This window comes from Peromyscus californicus, unplaced genomic scaffold, assembly GCF_007827085.1.
Source record: "Peromyscus californicus insignis strain IS unplaced genomic scaffold, ASM782708v3 Scaffold_7__1_contigs__length_154581171, whole genome shotgun sequence".
Classification (NCBI taxonomy): Eukaryota; Metazoa; Chordata; class Mammalia; order Rodentia; family Cricetidae; genus Peromyscus; species Peromyscus californicus.
In genome coordinates this window covers 105,299,684-105,319,583 of record NW_026294595.1, presented here as the reverse complement: position 1 = coordinate 105,319,583, position 19,900 = coordinate 105,299,684, and the positions used below count along the sequence as shown (strand labels likewise).

General features: G+C 47.2%; 1 protein-coding gene across 3 annotated transcripts in view; it reads left to right on the top strand.

Moving 5' to 3' along the window:
* Nucleotides 1–18,707, top strand: part of Ubox5 (U-box domain containing 5) — a 46,112-nt gene extending 27,405 nt beyond the window's left edge. The window contains exons 3-7 of one of the 3 annotated variants that reach the window (XM_052723020.1): nucleotides 1,204–1,371; nucleotides 3,404–3,498; nucleotides 5,308–6,505; nucleotides 14,045–14,206; nucleotides 16,514–18,707. In XM_052723020.1, coding sequence (XP_052578980.1) covers nucleotides 3,445–3,498; nucleotides 5,308–6,505; nucleotides 14,045–14,206; nucleotides 16,514–16,722 — 1,623 coding nt within the window. In that variant the 5' untranslated portion in view covers nucleotides 1,204–1,371; nucleotides 3,404–3,444 and the 3' untranslated portion in view covers nucleotides 16,723–18,707. Of the gene's footprint in view, nucleotides 1–1,203; nucleotides 1,372–3,403; nucleotides 3,499–5,307; nucleotides 6,506–14,041; nucleotides 14,207–16,513 lie in introns of all 3 variants that reach the window. The other 2 variants (XM_052723019.1, XM_052723021.1) reach the window with 2 other exon arrangements.
* The last annotated feature ends 1,193 nt before the right edge of the window (nucleotides 18,708–19,900 follow it).

Below are 19,900 nucleotides of genomic sequence, written 5' to 3'. Positions count from 1 at the left end.
CGCCTGCTCCTTCAGAGGACTCACCATATGGCAGCATGTAACCATCTGTAATCCCAGTCTCAGGGGATCCTACATGCCCTTCTGGCTTCCATAGGCACCAGGAATGCATGTGGTACAGTTAGACATGCAGGCAAAACAAAAACAAAACAACCTCTAGTCAGTTGTGGTGGCACACACCTTTAATCCCAGCACTCAGGAGGCAGAGGCAGGCAGATCTCTGTGAGTTTGAGGCCAGCCCGGTCTACACAGTGAGTTCCAGGACAGCCAGAGCTACATAGACCCTGACTCAAAAGCTAAAAAAGCCTCCATCAGGTAAACCTGTAGGCAAGTGTGTGGGTCATTTTCTTTATTAATGAGTGATGTGGGAGAGTCCAGCCCACAGTGGGCAATGCCAGCCCTGGGCAGGTGGTCTTGGGGAGTATAAAAAAAGTAAGTGGAGTAAGCCGTGAAGAGAAAGTTAGTAAGCAACTTACTCCATGGTCTCTGCTTAGTTCCTGCCTTGACTTCCCACAGTGATGGACTGTGATGTGGAAGTGTAAGCCAACTAACACCTTTCTCCAGCAACAAAATGCAGACTAATACAGTGTCTTCGTTACTGTTCTATTGCAGGGGGAGACACCATGACCAAGGCAACTTACCAAAAAAAAAAAAAAAAAAAAAAAAAAACCGCTTAATTTGGAAGCTTGCTTACGTTTCAGGTGATTAGTTCTTGATCATGGCAAAGAGCATGAAGGCAGGCAGGCAGGGAGGCATGGTCCTGGAGAAGTAGCTGAGAGCTCACAGTTGCAGGCAGAGAGAGAAACAGGCAGACTGAGCCTGGTGTGAGCTTTTGGAACCTCCTCCAGTGACACCCACCTCCATCAATCCTTCCTAAACAGTTCCAGTACTGGGGACCAACCATTCAAACATAAGTGACTGTGGGGGCATTCTCATTCAAACCATCATATATAGCAACTAAATTATTTTTCTCTATTTTAAATTTTCTAGTGCTAGGGATTGAACCTAGAGGTTTGGGGTTTTTTTTTTTTTTTTTTTTGGTTTTTCAAGACGAGGTTTTTCTGTGTAGTTTTAAAGTTACTTGTGGCGGTTGGGATTGAGCCCAGAACCTCATGCATGCTAGCTAGGCAAGTGCACTACCACTGACTTCTACCCACAGCCCTAAAATTGTATTAACGAACGTGTTATCATTTGTTTTTGCTCCAGGTGTGGATCATCCAAACTCCTGAGAAATCTGGCAGGTAGTAGTATGAATATGATCTGCCACGGCCCCCAAAGATACCAGGCAGGAAGCAAGGGGTGCCACTGAAGCTAACAATGAAGAGAATTTAATGTGGATGGACAGAACAGCTTCTGTGTGTTCCTTCCAACTCAGTAAGTGCTGTGGAGAAAGGCAGTCCATGTTCTGCTGTCCTAGGCTCATGCTTCAGTAATGTTCTCATGGAGCTGGCTGCCGTTGACCAAGTTGGAGCAGCTTTAGGAGCTGGCTAAGACTTTTGGTGAGAAGGCTCTTACACAGGTCTAAAGAGGCAGTAACAATGGGCAGGGCCCATTAAAGTTCCCCTCGAGACTTGATCCAATATATGTTGGAAAGGGAATTCAAGATTTCTATGGTTCAGGGCTGGGGAATGTAACTCATTTGGTAGAGTGCTTGCCTAGCATGTAGGAAATCCCTGATTTAATCTTCATTACCACATAAACTGAGTGTGGGGGCACATACTCAGGAAGCAGAGGTAGGGGGATCAGAAGTTCATGGCCTGGGCCACTAGAGACCTTATCTCAAAACCACAAAACAAAACAAAAAACGACTTCCACATTTCTATGTCATACATTAATTTTTAAATTTTATTTTATATGTGTGGTTGTGTTACCTGCATGGTATTTGTACCATGTGCATGTCTGGTACCCAAAGAGGCCAGAAGAAGGCACCAGATCCTTTGGACTGGAGTTGGAGTTGGTTGTAGGCCATCGTGTGGGTGCTGGGAATTGAACCTAGGTCCTGTCAAAGAACAACCAGTGCTCTTAACTTCTGGCTTTCTCTGAGAAACTTCCCTAATTTTAATTCATTGAGTACTCTGGGGATAAGTGAGGTGGCCCAGCGCATAAAGGAGTTCTGCCCTTAGGACCCCCATGGTAGAGTGAGAGGACCAGCTTCTGCCAAATTGTCCTCTGACTTCCCCCCACACACTATGACATTTGTGAGCCACACATAGACATGCACAATACATAACTAAATGTAATTTTACAGAAGTTTCTCCAATGAAGGAATCTGAAGGCTCAGTAGATGAGTCAGACGGTAAAGGTGCCTGTAGTCTGGAGCCCCACTCCCTGAGTTCAATACCTCGAACCCTGTAAAGGTGAAAGGAGGGCATGGCCTGTCCTCTGACCTACCTCCACATGGTACATGTGTCCTCACACACATCCTATGCACAGATACACAGTAACAGTTTTCACAGTTACGAAAAAGGGAATCTGGTATACTTAAATAAATGGACATAAATGCCATGCTCATGAGGATTCCATGCCATGAGGGTGCCATGATGGCCCCCTCAACTGCTGAAAGAATCTGTAAGCCAAGAAAAATACCACAGCCTCCTCAAAAAGAGTTTGGACTCTTCCAGGTGTGTGTACTAAAGAAGCAATTCCACTTAAGGGTTAAGAGTGCCCAGCACCACTATAATTGTTTTCATTCACACACACACACACACACACACACACACACACACACACACACACACACACACACGCCCTTCTTGTCCTCTGCTGCTTGTATACTATCTCCTTCCTATGGGAGCCTCTGCAGAATGATGTGCTTTGCCAACCTGGAGAACTTACATCAGAAAATTGCCTTCCCAAGCCTGGGGACATGGCTCAGCAGCTAAGCACACTGGTGCAGAGGACTTGGGTTCAGTCCCAGCACCCACATAGTGGTTCACAACCTTCTGTAACCCCAGTCCCAGGGGACCTGAAGCTTCTTCTGACCTTTTTGGGTTCCTGCACACCCATGGTGCAGACATACACTCAGACACACACATACACAGTAAATAAAATATTTTTTTAAAAAAGGAAAGAAAATTGCCTTCTTAACTTTTCAGTGAGCATCTTCCCCAGCATCAGTAGGATACAAGGGAAATGGTGTGGACTGGGAGAATGTACTAGAAGTTCTGCTTCTGCCCTATTTGCTCTCTCTTAGATTCAGCTTCTTAAAGTTCAAAACTGATATTTACTTATTTTTGCTTTTTTAAGACAGGGTTTCTCTGTGTAGCTCTGGCTGGCCTTGAACTCACAGAGATACACCTGCCTCTGCCTCCCAAGTGTTGGGATCAAAGGCTTGTGCCATTATTTCTGGCTTTAAAGCTGAATTTTAATGTGTCTGGCTAATATTAAGTTTCACTTTTTTTTAAAGGCTGTTTCTGATGCCTGGAAGCTATTCTTTCAGCCACAAAGATGGTAATAAATCTTTGCCTCCCACAGTTCAGACCAAGAATTCACTGCAATAAGGTAAACCAACCAAATATATATACATAAATATACAATATAGTCTTCATACTTCTCCCTATTTCCTGCTTTGTGTATGTGGCCTTGGTTTAGGCTCACTGCACTTTCCCCCTTGGATTCCAGCAGACAGCATTTAGACAAGAATTAGGCAGTCACTGGAAGGAGTCTCAGCACTGACTGCTGCGAGGTGCTCTCTGACTTGTTTGTGCTCGCTCCTCTCGGTGGATCAATATCCTATCCAGTCATAGCAGAGTAGACTCGGTCGCTCCATTGCTCCCTTTCCCTCCCTCCCTCCTCCTCCCCCCTCCCTCTCTCCCTCCTTCCCTCCTTCCCTCCCTTTCTCCTCCCTCCTCCTCCCCCCTCCCTCTCTCCTCCCTCCTCCTCCCTCCTCCCTCTCTCCCTCCCCCTCCTTCCCCCCTCCCTCTCTCCTCCTTCCCCTCCCTCCCCCTCCTTCCCCCCTCCCTCTCTCCTCCTTCCCCTCCCTCCCCCTCCCTCTCATGCTTTCTGTTGCCTTGTTGTTTGTTTTACTTTAATTCATTTACTTTTGCCGAATGTTGTGGCGAATAGCTTTAATCTTAGCAGGGGGAGGCAAAGAGGGATAAGAATCTGTGAGGTTAAGACCAGCCAGGTACTGGGAACTGGACCTCGGTCCTTTCTGAAAGAACAGCAAGGACTCTTAACCACTGAGACATTTCTCCAGACCTTGGTTTGTTTGTTTGTTTGTTTGTTTGTTTGTCTTAAGAGTCTCATGCAGCCCAGGCTGGCCTGCAGTCACTATATAGTCAAGGATGACCTTAAACTGTTCGTTCACACCAGGAATCAACCTCCCAAGAGTGGGGATTTGCTGGTGTGAAGCACCACACCAGTACTGTGTGCTGTTGTTTCGCTTTGCTTGTTTGAGACAAGTGTCTCATGGAGCCCTGGCTGGCCTCTGACTTGCTAAGTAGTTGAGGCTGATCTTGAATTCCTGATCATTCTGCTTTACCTCCCAAGTACTTGGATTATAGATATACAGCATGGTACCTGGCCTGTTGCTCATATTTTTAATAGTGAGTCATGCGTGGGGACATTTACTTTCAGCCTTTGGCATGATCTTGAATGCCTCCAAAAACTTGAGATAATTCAGTTTAATAGATATAATTTAAAAATTAGGCCGGGCAGTGGTGGCGCACGCCTTTAATCCCAGCACTCGGGAGGCAGAGCCAGGTGGATCTCTGTGAGTTCGAGGCCAGCCTGGGCTACCAAGTGAGTCCCAGGAAAGGCGCAAAGCTACACAGAGAAACCCTGTCTCGAAAAAGAAAAAAAGAAAAAAAAATTAAGAACTTAGCTGGGTGGTAGTGGTGGCACACACCTTTAATCCCAGCACTTGGGAGGCAGAAGCAGGCGAATCTCTGAGTTCGAGGCCAGCCTGGTCTACAGAGCGAGGACAACCAGGGTTACACAGAGAAACCCAGTCTCAGAAAGAAAAAAATTAAGAACTTAAGGTTTTCTTCAAAATGAAATTTTATGGGACTGGGGAGATGGCTCCGTGTTAAGAGTGCTGGCTGTTTTTCCAGAGGACCCAGATGCAATTTCCAGCATCCACATGGTGGCTCACGACCATCTAGAACTTCAGTTCCAGGGGATCTGACGCCCTCTTCTGGCCGCAGTGGGCACTGCATGCATGTGGTGCTCAGGCATGCAAGCAGGCAAAACACCCCTATACAGAAAATAAAAATAAATAAATATAAAAAGTATTTTTGTAAGTGACAAGTTCTTGAAAACCCGTTGTCTTCATTTGGATCAGTGTCTCCTCTTTGTCATTAAATGTAGGTGTCAGCTGATGGTTATGAAGTAGAAAACCTCATCTCTGAAGACCTCATAAAGAGAAGCCATGGCTTTAGGACAGAGTATTTCATTAGACCACCAGTCTATGTGACAGTTTCCTTTCCCTTTAATGTGGAAATCTGTAGGATTAACATAGATCTCACAGCTGGGGGATGTCAGAATGTCACTGGCCTGGAATTATACACATCTGCCTTATCTAGCAGAGCCTCTCGGGATTCACATGAGTGCTGGACTACAGACCCGATGGAGCTATCTGTCCCAGACAAGGAGGCATTCACCTTGGTAGGCAAAGTCTTACTGAAAAACCAGAACCACGTGGTGTTCAGCCACAGGGGCTTCAAGGCCAGGCCACCTTTTAGCCCAATGGAAGTCACACTCCTCTCTCCTGCTGTTGTAGCCCAGGAACTATGGAATAAAGGGGCTCTTTCCCTTAGCCACGTGGCCCACCTCAAGATCGGAATCACCCATGTGACAGGCAGTGGCGTCTCTTGCATAAAGCGTTTAGAGGTGTGGGGTCAGCCAGCCAAGACCTGCTCTCAGGAGGTGATAAATAGTGTCTTGTTGATAGCATCAGAAAGCATGCCTAAGGACTTGGGTCTGCACACTCCGGTCTTGCCCATGGAGAGTGACTGTGACCCTGAGGGTCAATCTGAGGGCCAGCAGGCTCCCTGTGTCTTACAGGAGATGTCTGAGATGGTTAATGATGTGCCAGAGGAGTTCCTAGATCCTATCACCCTGGAGATCATGCCATGTCCCATGCTGCTTCCCTCAGGAAAGGTCATTGACCAGAGCACTTTGGAGAAGTGTAACCTCAGTGAAGCTACTTGGGGCCGAGTGCCCAGTGACCCTTTCACAGGATTAGCCTTTACCCCACAGTCCCAGCCCCTACCTCATCCTTCCCTGAAGGCCCGGATCGACCGTTTCCTCCTCCAGCATTCTGTTTCTGGCTGCCACCTGCTTGGGAGAGCACAAACTACATCAGCAATGACCCCTTCTATCATTACCCTGCCCTCAAGGAAAAGGAAGCCGGAGCAGGCTGAACACAGCTCAGACTACAGCCTTGGCATGGATGCTTCTTCCTCTGCTCCCAGCCCTCTGCTCTCACCCACTACCTCAGAGCCTACTGCCAAGAAGATGAAAGTCCCCAGTGAGCCCGCCCTGACAGATATGGACTGTTCAGCAGGTAACTCTTCCGTGTCATGACTCTGTCATCCCTGCCCTTCCTGCTGATGTGATGCCACTGTCCTTGGCTTTATGCTTTACTACTTACATCTGTGAAGTTGGGGGCCATACTTCTTCCTTCTCGTTTTTGTAGGGTATCTCAGTTTTGTTCTTGGTCCGTAGATAATCTGGAAGTCCCAAAGGGTTGCCTGTGTTCTCTTATTATTCTGAGATTTCTTTTTTCTTTTTAAAGTTTTGTTTATTTGTTTGTTTACTTATATATAGGAAACCCTAGGGAAATAGGGTTTCCCTATGTAGTTTTGGAGCCTGTCCTGGAACTCGATCTGTAGACCAGGCTGGCCTTGAACTCAGAGATTTGCCTGCCTCTGCCTCCTGAAGGCTGGCATTAAAGTCGTGCGCCACCATCGCCACCACCCAGCTAAATTTTATTTTTATTTATTTTATTTATTTATTTTGAGAGAAAGAGGGTTTCACTCTGTAGCTCAGGCTTTTTTAAAGCTCACTGTGTAGCCCTGACTGGTGTTGGATTGTGTTGATCTTCCTGTCTCGGTCTCTGAGTGCTGAGGCTACAGGTGGAAGCCGCCACATCTGAGTTCTGTCATCGTGCTTTGTGCCTTCATCCAGTAATCGTCCCATTGCTGGACTTACCTGCTTTGTGTCCCCTGGCAAGATCAATGCTTTTCCTGTTTCAAATCCTCCATTCAGACCTGCTGGAAGGAGAAACAGTAGGCTCCCTTAAAGCAGACCATGTCTTCTTCTTTGGAATCTTCTATATGTCATGTGTCTAGACACCTTTGGGGTACTATGTCTAGTCTTCCCAGAGGAGATTGATGGAAATGCATTGTGGTTTTCTCTGTTGCACGTATCCACGAAGTGCTCCAACACACTGAGAAGTGGAAAAACGTGAAGTTGGAGGCCTGCCTCTCAGGAAGAAAACATGCTCAGTAAATGTGAGAGTGAGTTGTATTGTTTGTGAGTGTGAGATTTAAGCTGCCTAGCTTCCCGCCTTTCCCCTCTGCCATCACCAGTGGTTCCTGGAAGCCGCAGTCCTGCCCCCTGAGCAGAGCAGCCCGGGCTGGCTTTGGAAACTTCTGAACCTGGAAATGTCTAGTGTAACTTTTCAGACTGACAAGACATGTTATTCATTTGTTGTTATTGTTGTTTGTTTGTTTTGATTTGGTTTTGTTTTCGAGACATGGTTTCTCTGTATAGCCCTGGCTATCCTGGAACTTGCTCTGTAGACCAGGCTGGCTTTGAACTTGGAAATCTGACTGCCTCTGCCTCCCAAGTGCTGGGATTAAAGGCATGCGCCATTGTCTTAGAGTTTGTATTAGTGTGACAAAACATCATGACCAAAAATCGAGTTGAGGAGGAAAGGGTTTATTTGGCTTATCCCTCAGCATTGCTGTTCATCACTGAAGGAAGTCAGGACAGGGACTCAAGCAGGGCAGGAACCTGGAGGCAGGAGCTGATGCAGAGGTAGTAGATGGGATCTTACTGCTTTGTTCCCCGTGGCTTGCTCAGCCCACCTTCTAGTAGAACCTAGGGCCAGCAGACCACAGATGACATCACCCACATGACCTGGACCCTCCTCCATTGATTACTAAATGAGAAAATACCTCACAGCTGGATCTCAAGGGGGCATTTCCTCAGCTGAGGCTCCTTCCTCTGATGACTCTACTGTGTCAAGTTGACACACGTTCAGCCAGTACAGCCACCATGCCCAGCTGACATGTTATTTTTGTAAAAGACAGGAAGATAAGAAAGAAAGGAATATTGCAACTGGAGAGATGACTTACCCATTAAAAACACTTAATGTTCCTCCAGGGGTGAATAGTCACATCAGGGGACTAAAAACCTCCTGTAACTGCAGTCCCATGGGCCTGACGCCCTCTGGCTTCCGCCAGCACCTGCATACAAGTAGTACACATAAACCCACATAGCCGTGTACACACGTGTACACAGGGAAATAAATAAAAAATATAAAGTATCATTTCATCTGACACCACCTGAACAGAAGTTCTGGTGCCTTAATTAGGAAAGTTGTCTCTAGGTCTCTTATAGTATGTTTTGAAAAATAGAACTTGGCATGTGGGCCTGGAGAGATGGCTCAGCAGTAAGTAGCACTAGCTGTTCTTTCAGAGGATCCAGGTTCAGTTCTCAGCACCTACATGGCAGCTGACAATCATCTGTAACTCCAGTTCCAGGGAATCTGACTCCCTCTTCTGGCCTCTGTGGGAACCAGGCAAACATATATGCAGACAAACATTCGTATACATAAGTTTTGTTTTGTTTAATTTTAAAACAAACATAAAGCAACTTAGAGTGTAGTAACACACGCCTTTTATACTGTAACTTAAGAGGCAGAGGTAGATAGAGCTCTGTGAGTTCAAGGCCAGCCTGGTCTACAGAGTGAGTTTCAGCCCAGCCAGGGCTATACCATAAGAACCATCAGAAGAACCAAGTCAATCAAAAACAAAAACCACCAGAAGAAAAAGCAAAATCAGTCAGATCTTTGGCTTTTTTAAAAAATTATTTATTTATTTTTTTCTATTATCAGCTTGATACAGTACAAATTCTTATCCTAATAGTGAAATGTTTCACTGAAGTTTGCCCAGTGACTGAGTAAAACCAAAACTTATTATAAGCCACAGTCATCCTAGGGTCCCCCCTACTATGTAGCCTCCCTGGTTCTGTGGGTTGCAGTCTGATTGTTCTTTGCTTTATATCTAGTATCCACTTATGAGTGAGTACATACCATGTTTGACCTTCTGGGTTTGGGTTACCTCACTCAGGATGATATTTTCTAGTTCCATCCATTTGCCTGCAAATTTCATGCTGTCATTGTTTTTCTCTGCTGAGTAGTACTCCATTGTGTATATGTACCACATTTTCTTAATCCATTCTTCAGTTGACAGGCATCTAGATTTTTTCCAGGTTCTCGCTATTAAGAATAATGCTGCTATGAACATATTTGAGCATGTATCTTTGTGGTATGATTGAGCATTCCTTGGGTATATGCCCAAGAGTGGTATGGCTGGGTCTTGAGGTAGATTGATTCCCAATTTTCTGAGAAACCGCCATACTGATTTCCACAGTGGTTGTACAAGTTTGCACTCCCAAAACAGTGGAGGAGTGTTCCCTTTGCTCCACATCCTCTCCAACATAGACTGTCATTAATGTGATGTTTTTGATCATAGCCATTCTGACAGGTGTAAGACGGTATCTCGGAGTCGTTTTGATTTGCATTTCTCTGATGACTAAGGATGTTGAGCATTTCTTTAAATGTCTTTCAGCCATTTGAGATTCTTCTTTTGAGAATTCTCTGTTTAGCTCTTTAGCCCATTTTTTAATTGGATTGTTCAGTATTTTGATGTCTAGTTTCCTGAGTTCTTTATATGCTTTGGAGATCAGCCCTCTGTCAGATGTGGGATTGGTGAAGGTCTTTTCCCATTCTGTAGGCTGTCTTTTTGTCTTATTGACCATGTCTTTTGCCCTACAAAAGCTTCTCAGTTTCAAGAGGTCCCATTTATTAATTGTTGTTCTCAGTGTCTGTGCTACTGGTGTTATATTTAGGAAGTGGTCTCCTGTGCCAGTGCGTTCAAGAGTACTTCCTACTTTCTCTTCTATCAAGTTCTGTGTAACTGGATTTATGTTGAGGTCTTTGATCCACTTGGACTTCAGTTTTGTGCATGGTGACAGATATGGATCTATTTGTAATCTTTTACATATTGACATCCAGTTATGCCAGCACCATTTGTTGAAGATACTTTCTTTTTTCCATTGTATAGTTTTGGCTTCTTTGTCAAAAATCAGGTGTTCATATGTGCATGAATTAATGTCAGGGTCTTCAATTGGATTCCATTGGTCTGTATGTCGGTTTTTATACCAGTACCAAGCTGTTTTTATTACTATAGCTTTATAGTAGAGCTTGAGATCAGGGATGGTGATGCCTCCAGAGGTTGCTTTATTATATAGGATTCTTTTAGCTATCCTGGGTCTTTTGTTTTTCCATATGAAGTTGAGTATTGTTCTTTCCAAGTCTGTGAAGAATTGTGTTGGGATTTTGATGGGGATTGCATTGAATCTGTAGATTGCTTTTGGTAAGATTGCCATTTTTACTATGTTAATCCTACCTATCCATGAGCATGGGAGATCCTTCCATTTTCTGATATCTTCTTCAATTTCTTTCTTTAGAGATTTGAAGTTTTTATTAAAAAGGTCCTTCACTTGTTTAGTTAGTGTTATCCCAAGGTATTTTATATTATTTGTGGCTATTGTAAAGGGTGATGTTTCTCTGACTTCTTTCTCAGCCCTTTTATCATTTGTGTATAGGAGGGCTACTGATTTTTTGAGTTGATCTTGTATCCTGCCACTTTATTGAAGGAGTTTATCAGCTGTAGGAGTTCCCTGGTAGAATTTTTGGGGTCACTTATGTATACTATCATATCATCCGCAAATAGCGAAAGTTTGACTTCTTCCTCTCCAATTTGTATTCCCATGATCTCCTTTCGTTGTCTTATTGCTCTAGCTAAAACTTCAAGTACTATATTGAATAAATATGGGGAGAGTGGACAGCCTTGTCTTGTTTCTGATTTTAGTGGAATCGCTTTGAGTTTCTCTCCGTTTAATTTGATGGTGTCTGTTGGCTTGCTGTAACTTGCCTTTATTATGTTTAGGAATGTTCCTTGTATTCTTGATCTCTCTAAGACCTTTATCATGAAGGGGTGTTGGATTTTGTCAAAGGCTTTTTCAGCATCTAATGAGATGATCATGTGTTTTTTTCTTTCATTTTGTTTATATGGTGTATTACATTGACAGATTTTTGTATGTTGAACCTCCTTGCATCCTTGCATTTGGAATCACCATTACAATACATAGCCCTGATTGGCATTTAACTAAATCACTTTATAGACGAAGTTGGCCTTAAATTTGTGACAGCCCTCCTGCCTCTGCCTTGCAGTTTTGGAATTATAGGTTATACCACTTTGTTTCACTCAGGAAGATTTTAAATGCCAAATTGAATCTAAGTCAAAGTGGGCAGGTTTTGGAATCTAAGATCCGTTAAGAACTTTTTGTTTGGGGTTGTATGTGTATGTGACGACGACTTCCGGAATTAGTGCTCTGCTTCTAGCGTGTGGGTCCCAGAGGCTGAACCCAGAGGATCAGTTTTGGAGCAGCCACTGTCCTAGTTAGATTTCTACTGCTGTGACTAAACACCATGACCAGAACTTACAGAGGAAAGTGGTCACTTCGTCTCACAGTTGTTAGGTCCCACTGGTCACTGCGTGAAGAAGGGAGGCAGAAACTGAAGCAGAAGCCACAGAGGATCTGGTTACCGGTTTTTGCTCATCATGGCTTGCTCACACTGCTTTCTCATACCATCTTATACTAGGACCCACCTGCCCAGGGGTAGCAGCACCCCAGAGTCTGGCCCCCCATATCAGTTAGGAAGCAAGAAAATGTCTACAGACTGGCCTTCGGCAGTCTGATGGAGGCGTTTTCTCAGGTGAGGCTCCTCTTCCCAGATGACGGTAGCTTGTGTCCAGTCACAAAACCACCAAACAGGGACTTTTTTTTTTTTTTTTTGCCTGCTGAGCCGTTATGCTGGCCTAAGAGTGTGTTTGTTTGTTTGTTTGTTTGTTTTTGAGGTAGGGGTTCTCTGTTTAGCTTTGGTTGTCCTCTGTAGACCAGGCTAGCCTCAAACTTAGAGATCTGCCTGCCTCTGTCTGCTGAGTGCTGGGATTAAAGTTGTGTGCTACTCTTCCCAGCTCCAAATGAAGAGTTTTAAAGATGACTTTTTCTTTCTTTCTTTCTTTTTTTTTTTTTGAGACAGGGTCTTCTATAACATAGGCTGACCTGGAGTTCTCTGTAGTACTAGGATGACTTTGAACTTCTGACCCTCTCACCTCCACCTCCCAGGTCCTAGGACCACAGGTGTGACACAGAGTAAAACATACACTCCCTCCCTTTGTCTTCCTGGGGGGGTCGCTTGGGTTGTTCAGAATTTTTCCTCAATTACTCTCCACTTTTAAAAGGTTCTCTGTGTTGTTAGTGTGTGTGTGTGTGTGTGTGTGTGTGTGTGTGTGTGTGTGTGTGTGTGTGTGTGTTGTGCATTGTGCGTGTGGGAATGTGTGTTTAGGTCAGAGGACAACTTGCAGGGGTTAGTTACTTTCTTTCACTATGGGTTCTAGGGATTGAACTTGGGTTGCCAGGCTTGTATGACCAGCAAGCTCAGGGCATCTGCCTGTCTCTGCCTCCCCAGCACTGGGTTACAGATGTGATCTAGTGCTCCTGGATTTTTGACATGGGTTCTGGGGGTCAAACTCGGGTCCTCATGCTTTTGCTGAAAGCACCTACTGACAGAGCCGTTTTCCTGACACTTGAGCTTTTCGAGACAGGGTTTCTCTGTGTAGCCCTGGCTGTCCTGGAACTCACTCTGTAGACCAGGCTGGCCTTGAACTCACAGAGATCCACCTGCCTCTGCCTCCCAAGTGCTGGGATTAAAGTCGTGCATCACCACCACCTGGCTTTTTTTTTTTTTAATAAGAAAGGTATGGTGCCGGGTGGCGGTGGTGGTGCACGCCTTTAATCACAGCACTCGGGAGGCAGAGGCAGGTGGATCTCTGTGAGTTCGAGGCCAGCCTGGTCCACGGAGTGAGATCCCAGACAGGCACCAAAACTACACGGAAAAACCCTGTCTCAAAAAACAAAAAACAGGGGCTGGAGAGATGGCTCAGTGGTTAAGAGCACTAACTGACTGCTCTTCCGGAGGACCCGGGTTCAATTCCCAGCACCCACATGGCAGCTCACAACTGTCTGTAACTTCACTTCTAGGGGACCTGACACCTTCACACAGACATACATGTAGACAAAACACCAATGCACATAAAATAAAAATAAATTAAAAAAAAAAAAAGGTATGGTAGTAAATACCTGTATTTCCAGCATTCAAGAGGCAGAGGCTGAAGAGTCAACATGAGTTTGAGGCCAGCCTGGGCTACATAGTGATAGCCCGTCTCAAAAAAAAAAAAAAAAATGCTGAGGGAAGGGCAGTACGCTGAGGCAGAGGATAGAGTGTGTAGGGAGTGAACAGAGCTGGGATCTGTTTGTTTTATTTCTTTGCCAGCAGGCAGCGTTTTGAATGTAACAGGGCTTTGGGATGTAGCTGAGTGGTAGTGTGGTGTCTAGAAGGCACAAGTCCAGGACTCTATCCCCAGCACCACAAAATCAATGAGGGGAGGGAGAAAAAGGGGGCGCAGTTCTGTATCACCGCCTCAAGATGGCGCTCCCCTGCACAACACTTTGTCTAGGGAAAGCTAGAGAACGCCTAGAGTTTTGTAGATGGGGAGGAGTTGTCAGGATTCCCAGGACTTTGACTGCTTGTTCCGCCATCACAGTCCTGGGAGACATAGAAGAGGTTTCTTCATACTCACGTGTCTGAAGTCGGGAGGGTCGTTTTCTGGTCCTCCAAGAACTTGTAGCTGTTCCTCTTTTGCTAGGCCTCCCTAGATGTTATGGTCTGCGTGTCTCTCAGCAGGTCCAGTGTCCCATGAGCAGAAGCTGTCGCAAAGTTTAGAAATTGCCTTGACTTCTACCCTTGGCTCCATGCCTTGCTTCACTGCCCGGCTCTCTAGGGGGCAGCTCCAGCAGCTGGGCACGAGAGGGAGCGCTGCTGCCAGGAGACCAGCCGCCAGCTATGGTAAGTTGTGCTCTGGCATCTCCCTGTGCAGGATGTGGGCCTGTCGCTTCCTGTTCTGTGGGCCTGCATAGCCAGCTCCCTTATCGTAACTCCTGTTCTGGAGAGAGAACTTCTCTCCTGTCTTCTCCAGAAGGGGCTGTGGGGCTTCCTGGAAATGGGACTCATCACAGGCAAGATCTTTAGCCCTGTCATTGTGTGGATTCTAGCCTGGCTGTCCTTTGCTATAGGTTTTTGTTTTGGTTATTTTGACATGGGGTCTTGCTGGCCTTGAGCTTTCCAGTTCCCGAGTGTTGGGTTACAGAGGTTCCCGTCACACTTGGTTGTGGTGGGCTGACAGTTCTGTCCGGCGACTGTCCTGCTCCTTTCGTCTGACATTGGGTAATTTATCGACATGTGAAGACTGGTGTAAGGTTCAGATGTCATCTTCTGCCCTTCTTGGTAACATTTTTATCATTGCACTAGAAAAGCACAGTGGTAGATTAATGGGCCAAATTTTGCCAAAAAAACAAAAAAATAACCTAGGATCATATCGTATGGTAGATATAAAGTGAGGAACTGACTAAATTTTTTTCATTTTATGTGTATGAATGTTTTCCCTGTATGTATGTATGTATGTATGTATGTATGTATGTATGTATGTGTACCATGTCCATGCCTGGTGGAGGTCAGAAGAAAGTGTCAGATCTCCTGAAACTGGAGTTACAGACAGTTGTGAGCCACCATGTAGGTGCTGGGAATCAAACTCAAGTCCTCTGCAAGAGCAGCCAGTGCTCTTTAACCACTGAGCCATCTCTGCAGCTCCCTGAGCCCCTTGTTAAACAAAGGGCACAGGGAGCCTGGGGAGGCCGACAGGGAAGGCTCTCGACTCCTCGTGCTGCTGCAGAGCCTGCTCCTCCTCCTCCTCCTGTCATCTGGATTTCCATTCCGCTCTTGCCCACTCTGATCGCGTCTTCCCTAACTATTCCCAAGAACATGTCTTTCAGAGTGCCCAATGAAGCCGTTGAGTCTCATGCTGCTTGTCCTCTCGGCATCTAGGGGTGTGGTTGGCAGCCTGTCTCTCCCTTTTGTCCTTCAGCCATTTCCTCCCAGTCTCCATTTCTAGAGTCTGTGAGTGAGTGAGTGCCCTCATCTAGTGCCACCCTTGTGACTCCTGCATCTCTTGGAACTCAGGCCCCACCCCCCCTGACAGCTGCTGGGATCCTTCTCATTGGCATCTCCAATACCTATAACTCTGAACTGACCTGTCTGTTTTCAAAGCTCTCCTCCCCAGCACCCTCCGAGCCCATTTGGTCAAGAGCCTTGTCTTCTGCTGGAGTCCGTTTTTCCTTCAATGTCCTTACTCTGACGGGCCATTCACTATTAGGTCCTTTTATGGTCTTATTTGTGTGTGTGTGTGTGTGTGTGTGTGTGTGTGTGTGTGTGTGTGTGTGTGTGTGTGTGTGCGCGTGTGCGCGCGTGCTCGTGCCGAGCACCTATGAGCAGTACACACATGCCATAGCACACATGTGGAGGTGAAAAGACAACTTTCAGAAGTTGGTTCTCCTCCAGAGATGGAACTCAGGTCATCAGGTTTATGCAGGAAGGACTTTTACCCACTGAGGCATCCATCAGCCCCTTTTGTGCTTTTCTTCACTGTAGTTCGAGGGACGCTCTGGTACTGACTCTGCATCCTCTTTCCCAGCCCTGCAACGCCCCTGTGAGCTCCCCACTGTGCTCGGCATTGTCCCTGGCCCCATTGTCCTACACAGTCACAAGATTCTTTGACAGTTAGTGGCTCACAGAGGTGTTCCACTTCTTAAGATTCACGTGCGGTGAACCAGAGCCCCAGTGTCCTGTGTTGTAGACCTTATCTCCTTTCCTCTTGATCACACCAAGGGAATCTTGTAGTGCATCTTACAGTGGAAAGGCCTGCCCAAGGCCAAGGCATTTCAAGAAAGGGACTGAGGGGTTAGAAGGCAGCTGCCGACAGATTGAAGCTCCCCTCTGGTGATTTCCCTCCACCCTGACTGTCTGGACCCTGATATTTGGGCCACATTTTGCTTTTCCCTCTTTTGGCAGTTTATCTTGTCAGGGTAAGCTTGTACCTTGCTCTAGCTTTGGCAGGGGAATGTACACTTTGGGTGGGAGGCCAAGGGGCAGACCTGGTCCCATGCACTGCATGTAGAGGCCAGTTCTTAAGCATTCATAGACAGCATCAAGACTGATAAAGATGGTAGGAGGGAGGCCTGCCAGTTCCCAGCTTCCAGGGACAAAGCTTGCACTGAGGACCAGCCTCACCTAATCCTGCCTTGTGTTCTGACTCACCAGAGCATCCCAGGAGTGTTTGTGGTCCAGAGTGTGCCTCCTGCAAAAGAGCGTTTTCTTCCTACTCCACCAAGGAGCCTGTGTACCAGCTGCCCTGTGGCCACCTTCTGTGCCGACCCTGTCTGAATGTGAAGCAACGTTCCCAGCCCATGATGTGCGCAGCCTGCCAGCAGCCAGTCACCAGCCAGGATGTGTTTCGGGTCCACTTTTGAGTAACGCGAGCCTCAACCGGAGAAGCCCCATTTTGGGGGAGACCTGCAGGTGGAGGAAGCAAGAATAGAACCCCAGTGCCCCTGTTCTCTCTTGGGTTTTAGCACCTCGTGGTGTGTTATGGAGCTGGGCAGGACCCCCCACTCCTGCTTAGGCAACAACAGGATAATAAAGCCATAGGCTGGCTAGGGAAGACATCTCTATTCCCCCTGGCCTGCCTTGCCACTCTCCAACCAGAGCCAGCTAGAGTGTTCAGAAGCACTCCCCCTGATGCCCCATTTTACCTGCACACAACCTTTTGTTTTATTTCGTTTTGTTCTGATTTTTTGAGACAGGGTTTCTGTGTATAACAGTCCTGACTGTCCTGGAACTCACTCTGTATACCAGACTGGCCTCGAACTCAGAGATCCGTCTGCCTCTTCCTCCTGAGTACTAAGATTAAAGGTGTGTGCCACCACCACCTGGCTGCACACAACCTTCTAATGGAGCTTTGTGGGTGGTGTTCAGTAGACTGTGACTTAGGACCTCACACAGCCTTCTCTGCCTCAGGGTCACTCCGAAGTAGACCATTGTAGGGGTTGTTAAGCACATGACTTAGCCATGTGTACTCCCAACCCTGCAGACACTTGGAGCCTTAATACAATGACAGTTGACATTCACTGAGGCTTCCTCCTGGCACACAGGCCAGCACAGCCATGTGCAGTGGCTGCCACCTGTCAGGCAGTGATTTCGATCTGTCCAGCATGGGTGTGTCAGTGCTAGTAGCTTCTATCAGGCCAGGTGCCAGAGTCTCTCTGGTTGCTCCTGGTGCCACTCTCTGAAGGAGGAGATTCCTGTTCTGTATGTAGCCCGCTGCAGGAGAATATTTGTGTATAGGCAACATTTTTAACCAGTTCTGTATATGTATATGGGCACATGTGTGCCATTGTGTACCTGTGGAAGTCAGAGTACAGCTTCCAGGAGTTGGCTCACTCCTTCCAACTGTATGGTTCCAGAACTGAAATTCAGGTCATTAGCGTGTGGCAGCCTCCTCTAATCTCTGAACCACCTCACTGGCTCCTTAGGCTACATTTTTTTTTCCATTCAAAATTAAACTTTATGGAGTCCCAAAGAAAACAAGGATTCTGTGCAGCTCTGTTCACTGTCAAGAGCTTCTAGACATAAGAAGAATATCTGTGCAGATGACCACACTGTCCCAGTCCCTTCCAGGCATGCTCTGCCTTGTCTTTAAGATAAATTACAGTCCCTTGAACCACATGTTTTTCCATCCTTCAGGTCGCCCAGGGCTCCGTCCTGAGGCTTAGGGAATCTGCTTTGAGAGTTCCCAGGGGATGTGTCCACAGCGGTGGCCAGTAGGGGAATGTCACCTCCTTTCTCCTGCACACCAGAGCCAGCTCTGCTGCAGCCGTCATGGGAGACACCAGGGTCTGCATGGCCAGGCCACCTGTACTGTCTGGGGGCTCCGCACATCCCCCTCTGCCTGAGTTTCCCTGCTGTGTTCTGTTCTTAGCCCATGCGAGTACAGAGTACCTTCCCACAACCTGTCATGGTCTCCAGAGTAACCCACTTCCCTCTCGGCCTTTACAGCTCACTGTGAGTGCTGGGAGCTCTCTTTGCCCCCAAGCTGCTACTCCTCTGCCACAGTTCCACCAGAGGTCCTTGTCCTGTTCTGCTGGAAAACTAGGTCTGGGAGCCCCTGGGGTGGGCAGGACTTACCCTGAGTCCAGTGGGGAGCCACCCCCACCCCTTTAATGTGATTAAGCATTTCTCTTCAAGATCTGACCCCCACCCCCAGGAAGTGTTCTTTTTCTCCACCCTTGCCAGCACCACAGAGCTGTTTTTCTTCCCTAGAATACAAGAATGAAAACCTGGGGTAGTACAAGCTTGTAAACCCAAACATCAGGAAGACTGCCATGAGTTCAAGGCCAGCTTGGGCTACATAGCAAACACTTATCTCAAAGACACCAAAATAAAAAGAAATATGTTATTTGGCCCCATGGGCATTTTATTTGTCATTAGAGACTGGGCCTGTAACCAGTCCTAAAACACCTTCTCAGGAAACATGTGGAGCTCCGCTCCACTGACCAAGAAGACTCAGCCACAACTGTGCCTCCACCTGGCAGCCTTCCATAGCTGTCCTGGCCTTTGCCTGGTAATGGGATCATGTACTCAGTGGAGGTACAAGGCTGGACCTGCTGGAGACATGCGGCACTCTGGTCTTCTGAGAACAGAAGGCAGGCCAGCTTGAGGTGACAGGCGCACAGCAGCTGCAGGCTCTGGGTCCTCATTCCCAAGGCAAACAGGTGAGCTGCCCTATGGGCCAAGGCTCTGACCCTCAGCCACCCCCTGAGCAGCTGGAAAGGAGGCTCTGTCAGAATTAGTCTTGAAAGTAGAAGAAATAGAAGAACCAGAGAGCCAGGAAGAAGACCAGCAGCTGCTCAGTGCTCACGGAGAATCCCTGTTCCCTGCAGGCGGGCGGCTGGTCCCTGCAGACCCTGGGTCCTGAGAGCGACTGGGCTCGTCCAGCCCCACATCTGTTCGACTTCTTCCTATAGGTCTCCATCTTGAGGCCCCTTTCCAGTCCCCAGGAAACAGGGTCCTCTGACGCTGAGTGCCTGTAACTAGGTCTGCAGACAAAAAGACCAGCCCCCCACTGCCAGTGGCATTGTGACGCACAGTGGCATTGTGACGAAAACCTGAATGCCATTGTGATGGCCACTGGGGTGGGAGTGGGGCTCCTGTGGGCTGGCCTTCTCCCACAGAGCTCCCACGGGGATTCTGTAAGGAGGACCCGGCCCGCAGCTCCCCCCACTGCTCCCTATTCAGGCCTGCTGTCTTCTCACCTGGCCTCTAGGCCGCTTGCACGTGCAGCATCTTCTCTCAGGTTCTGAGTGGAAAGGGAAGAGCCAGGCAGGGAAGTGGCCAAAGCCACACTGTTCAGAAGAGTCAGCTTTAGTTACTGGGTGGCATGTCTCATGTCTGTATTCCCAACCTCTGTGCATTTGAAGCCAGCCTGGGGAACAGAGAGAACCCTGTCTCAAAACAAAGCAAATTGAATTTACGTTCCTAGTGTCACCAGCCAGCCACATTGCATGGGAGCTATTGGTCTGGACAGTTGAGATACAGACCAGTTCTGCCGTCACAGTTAAACGTGATCACAGTGCAAGGCCAAGAGGTGGT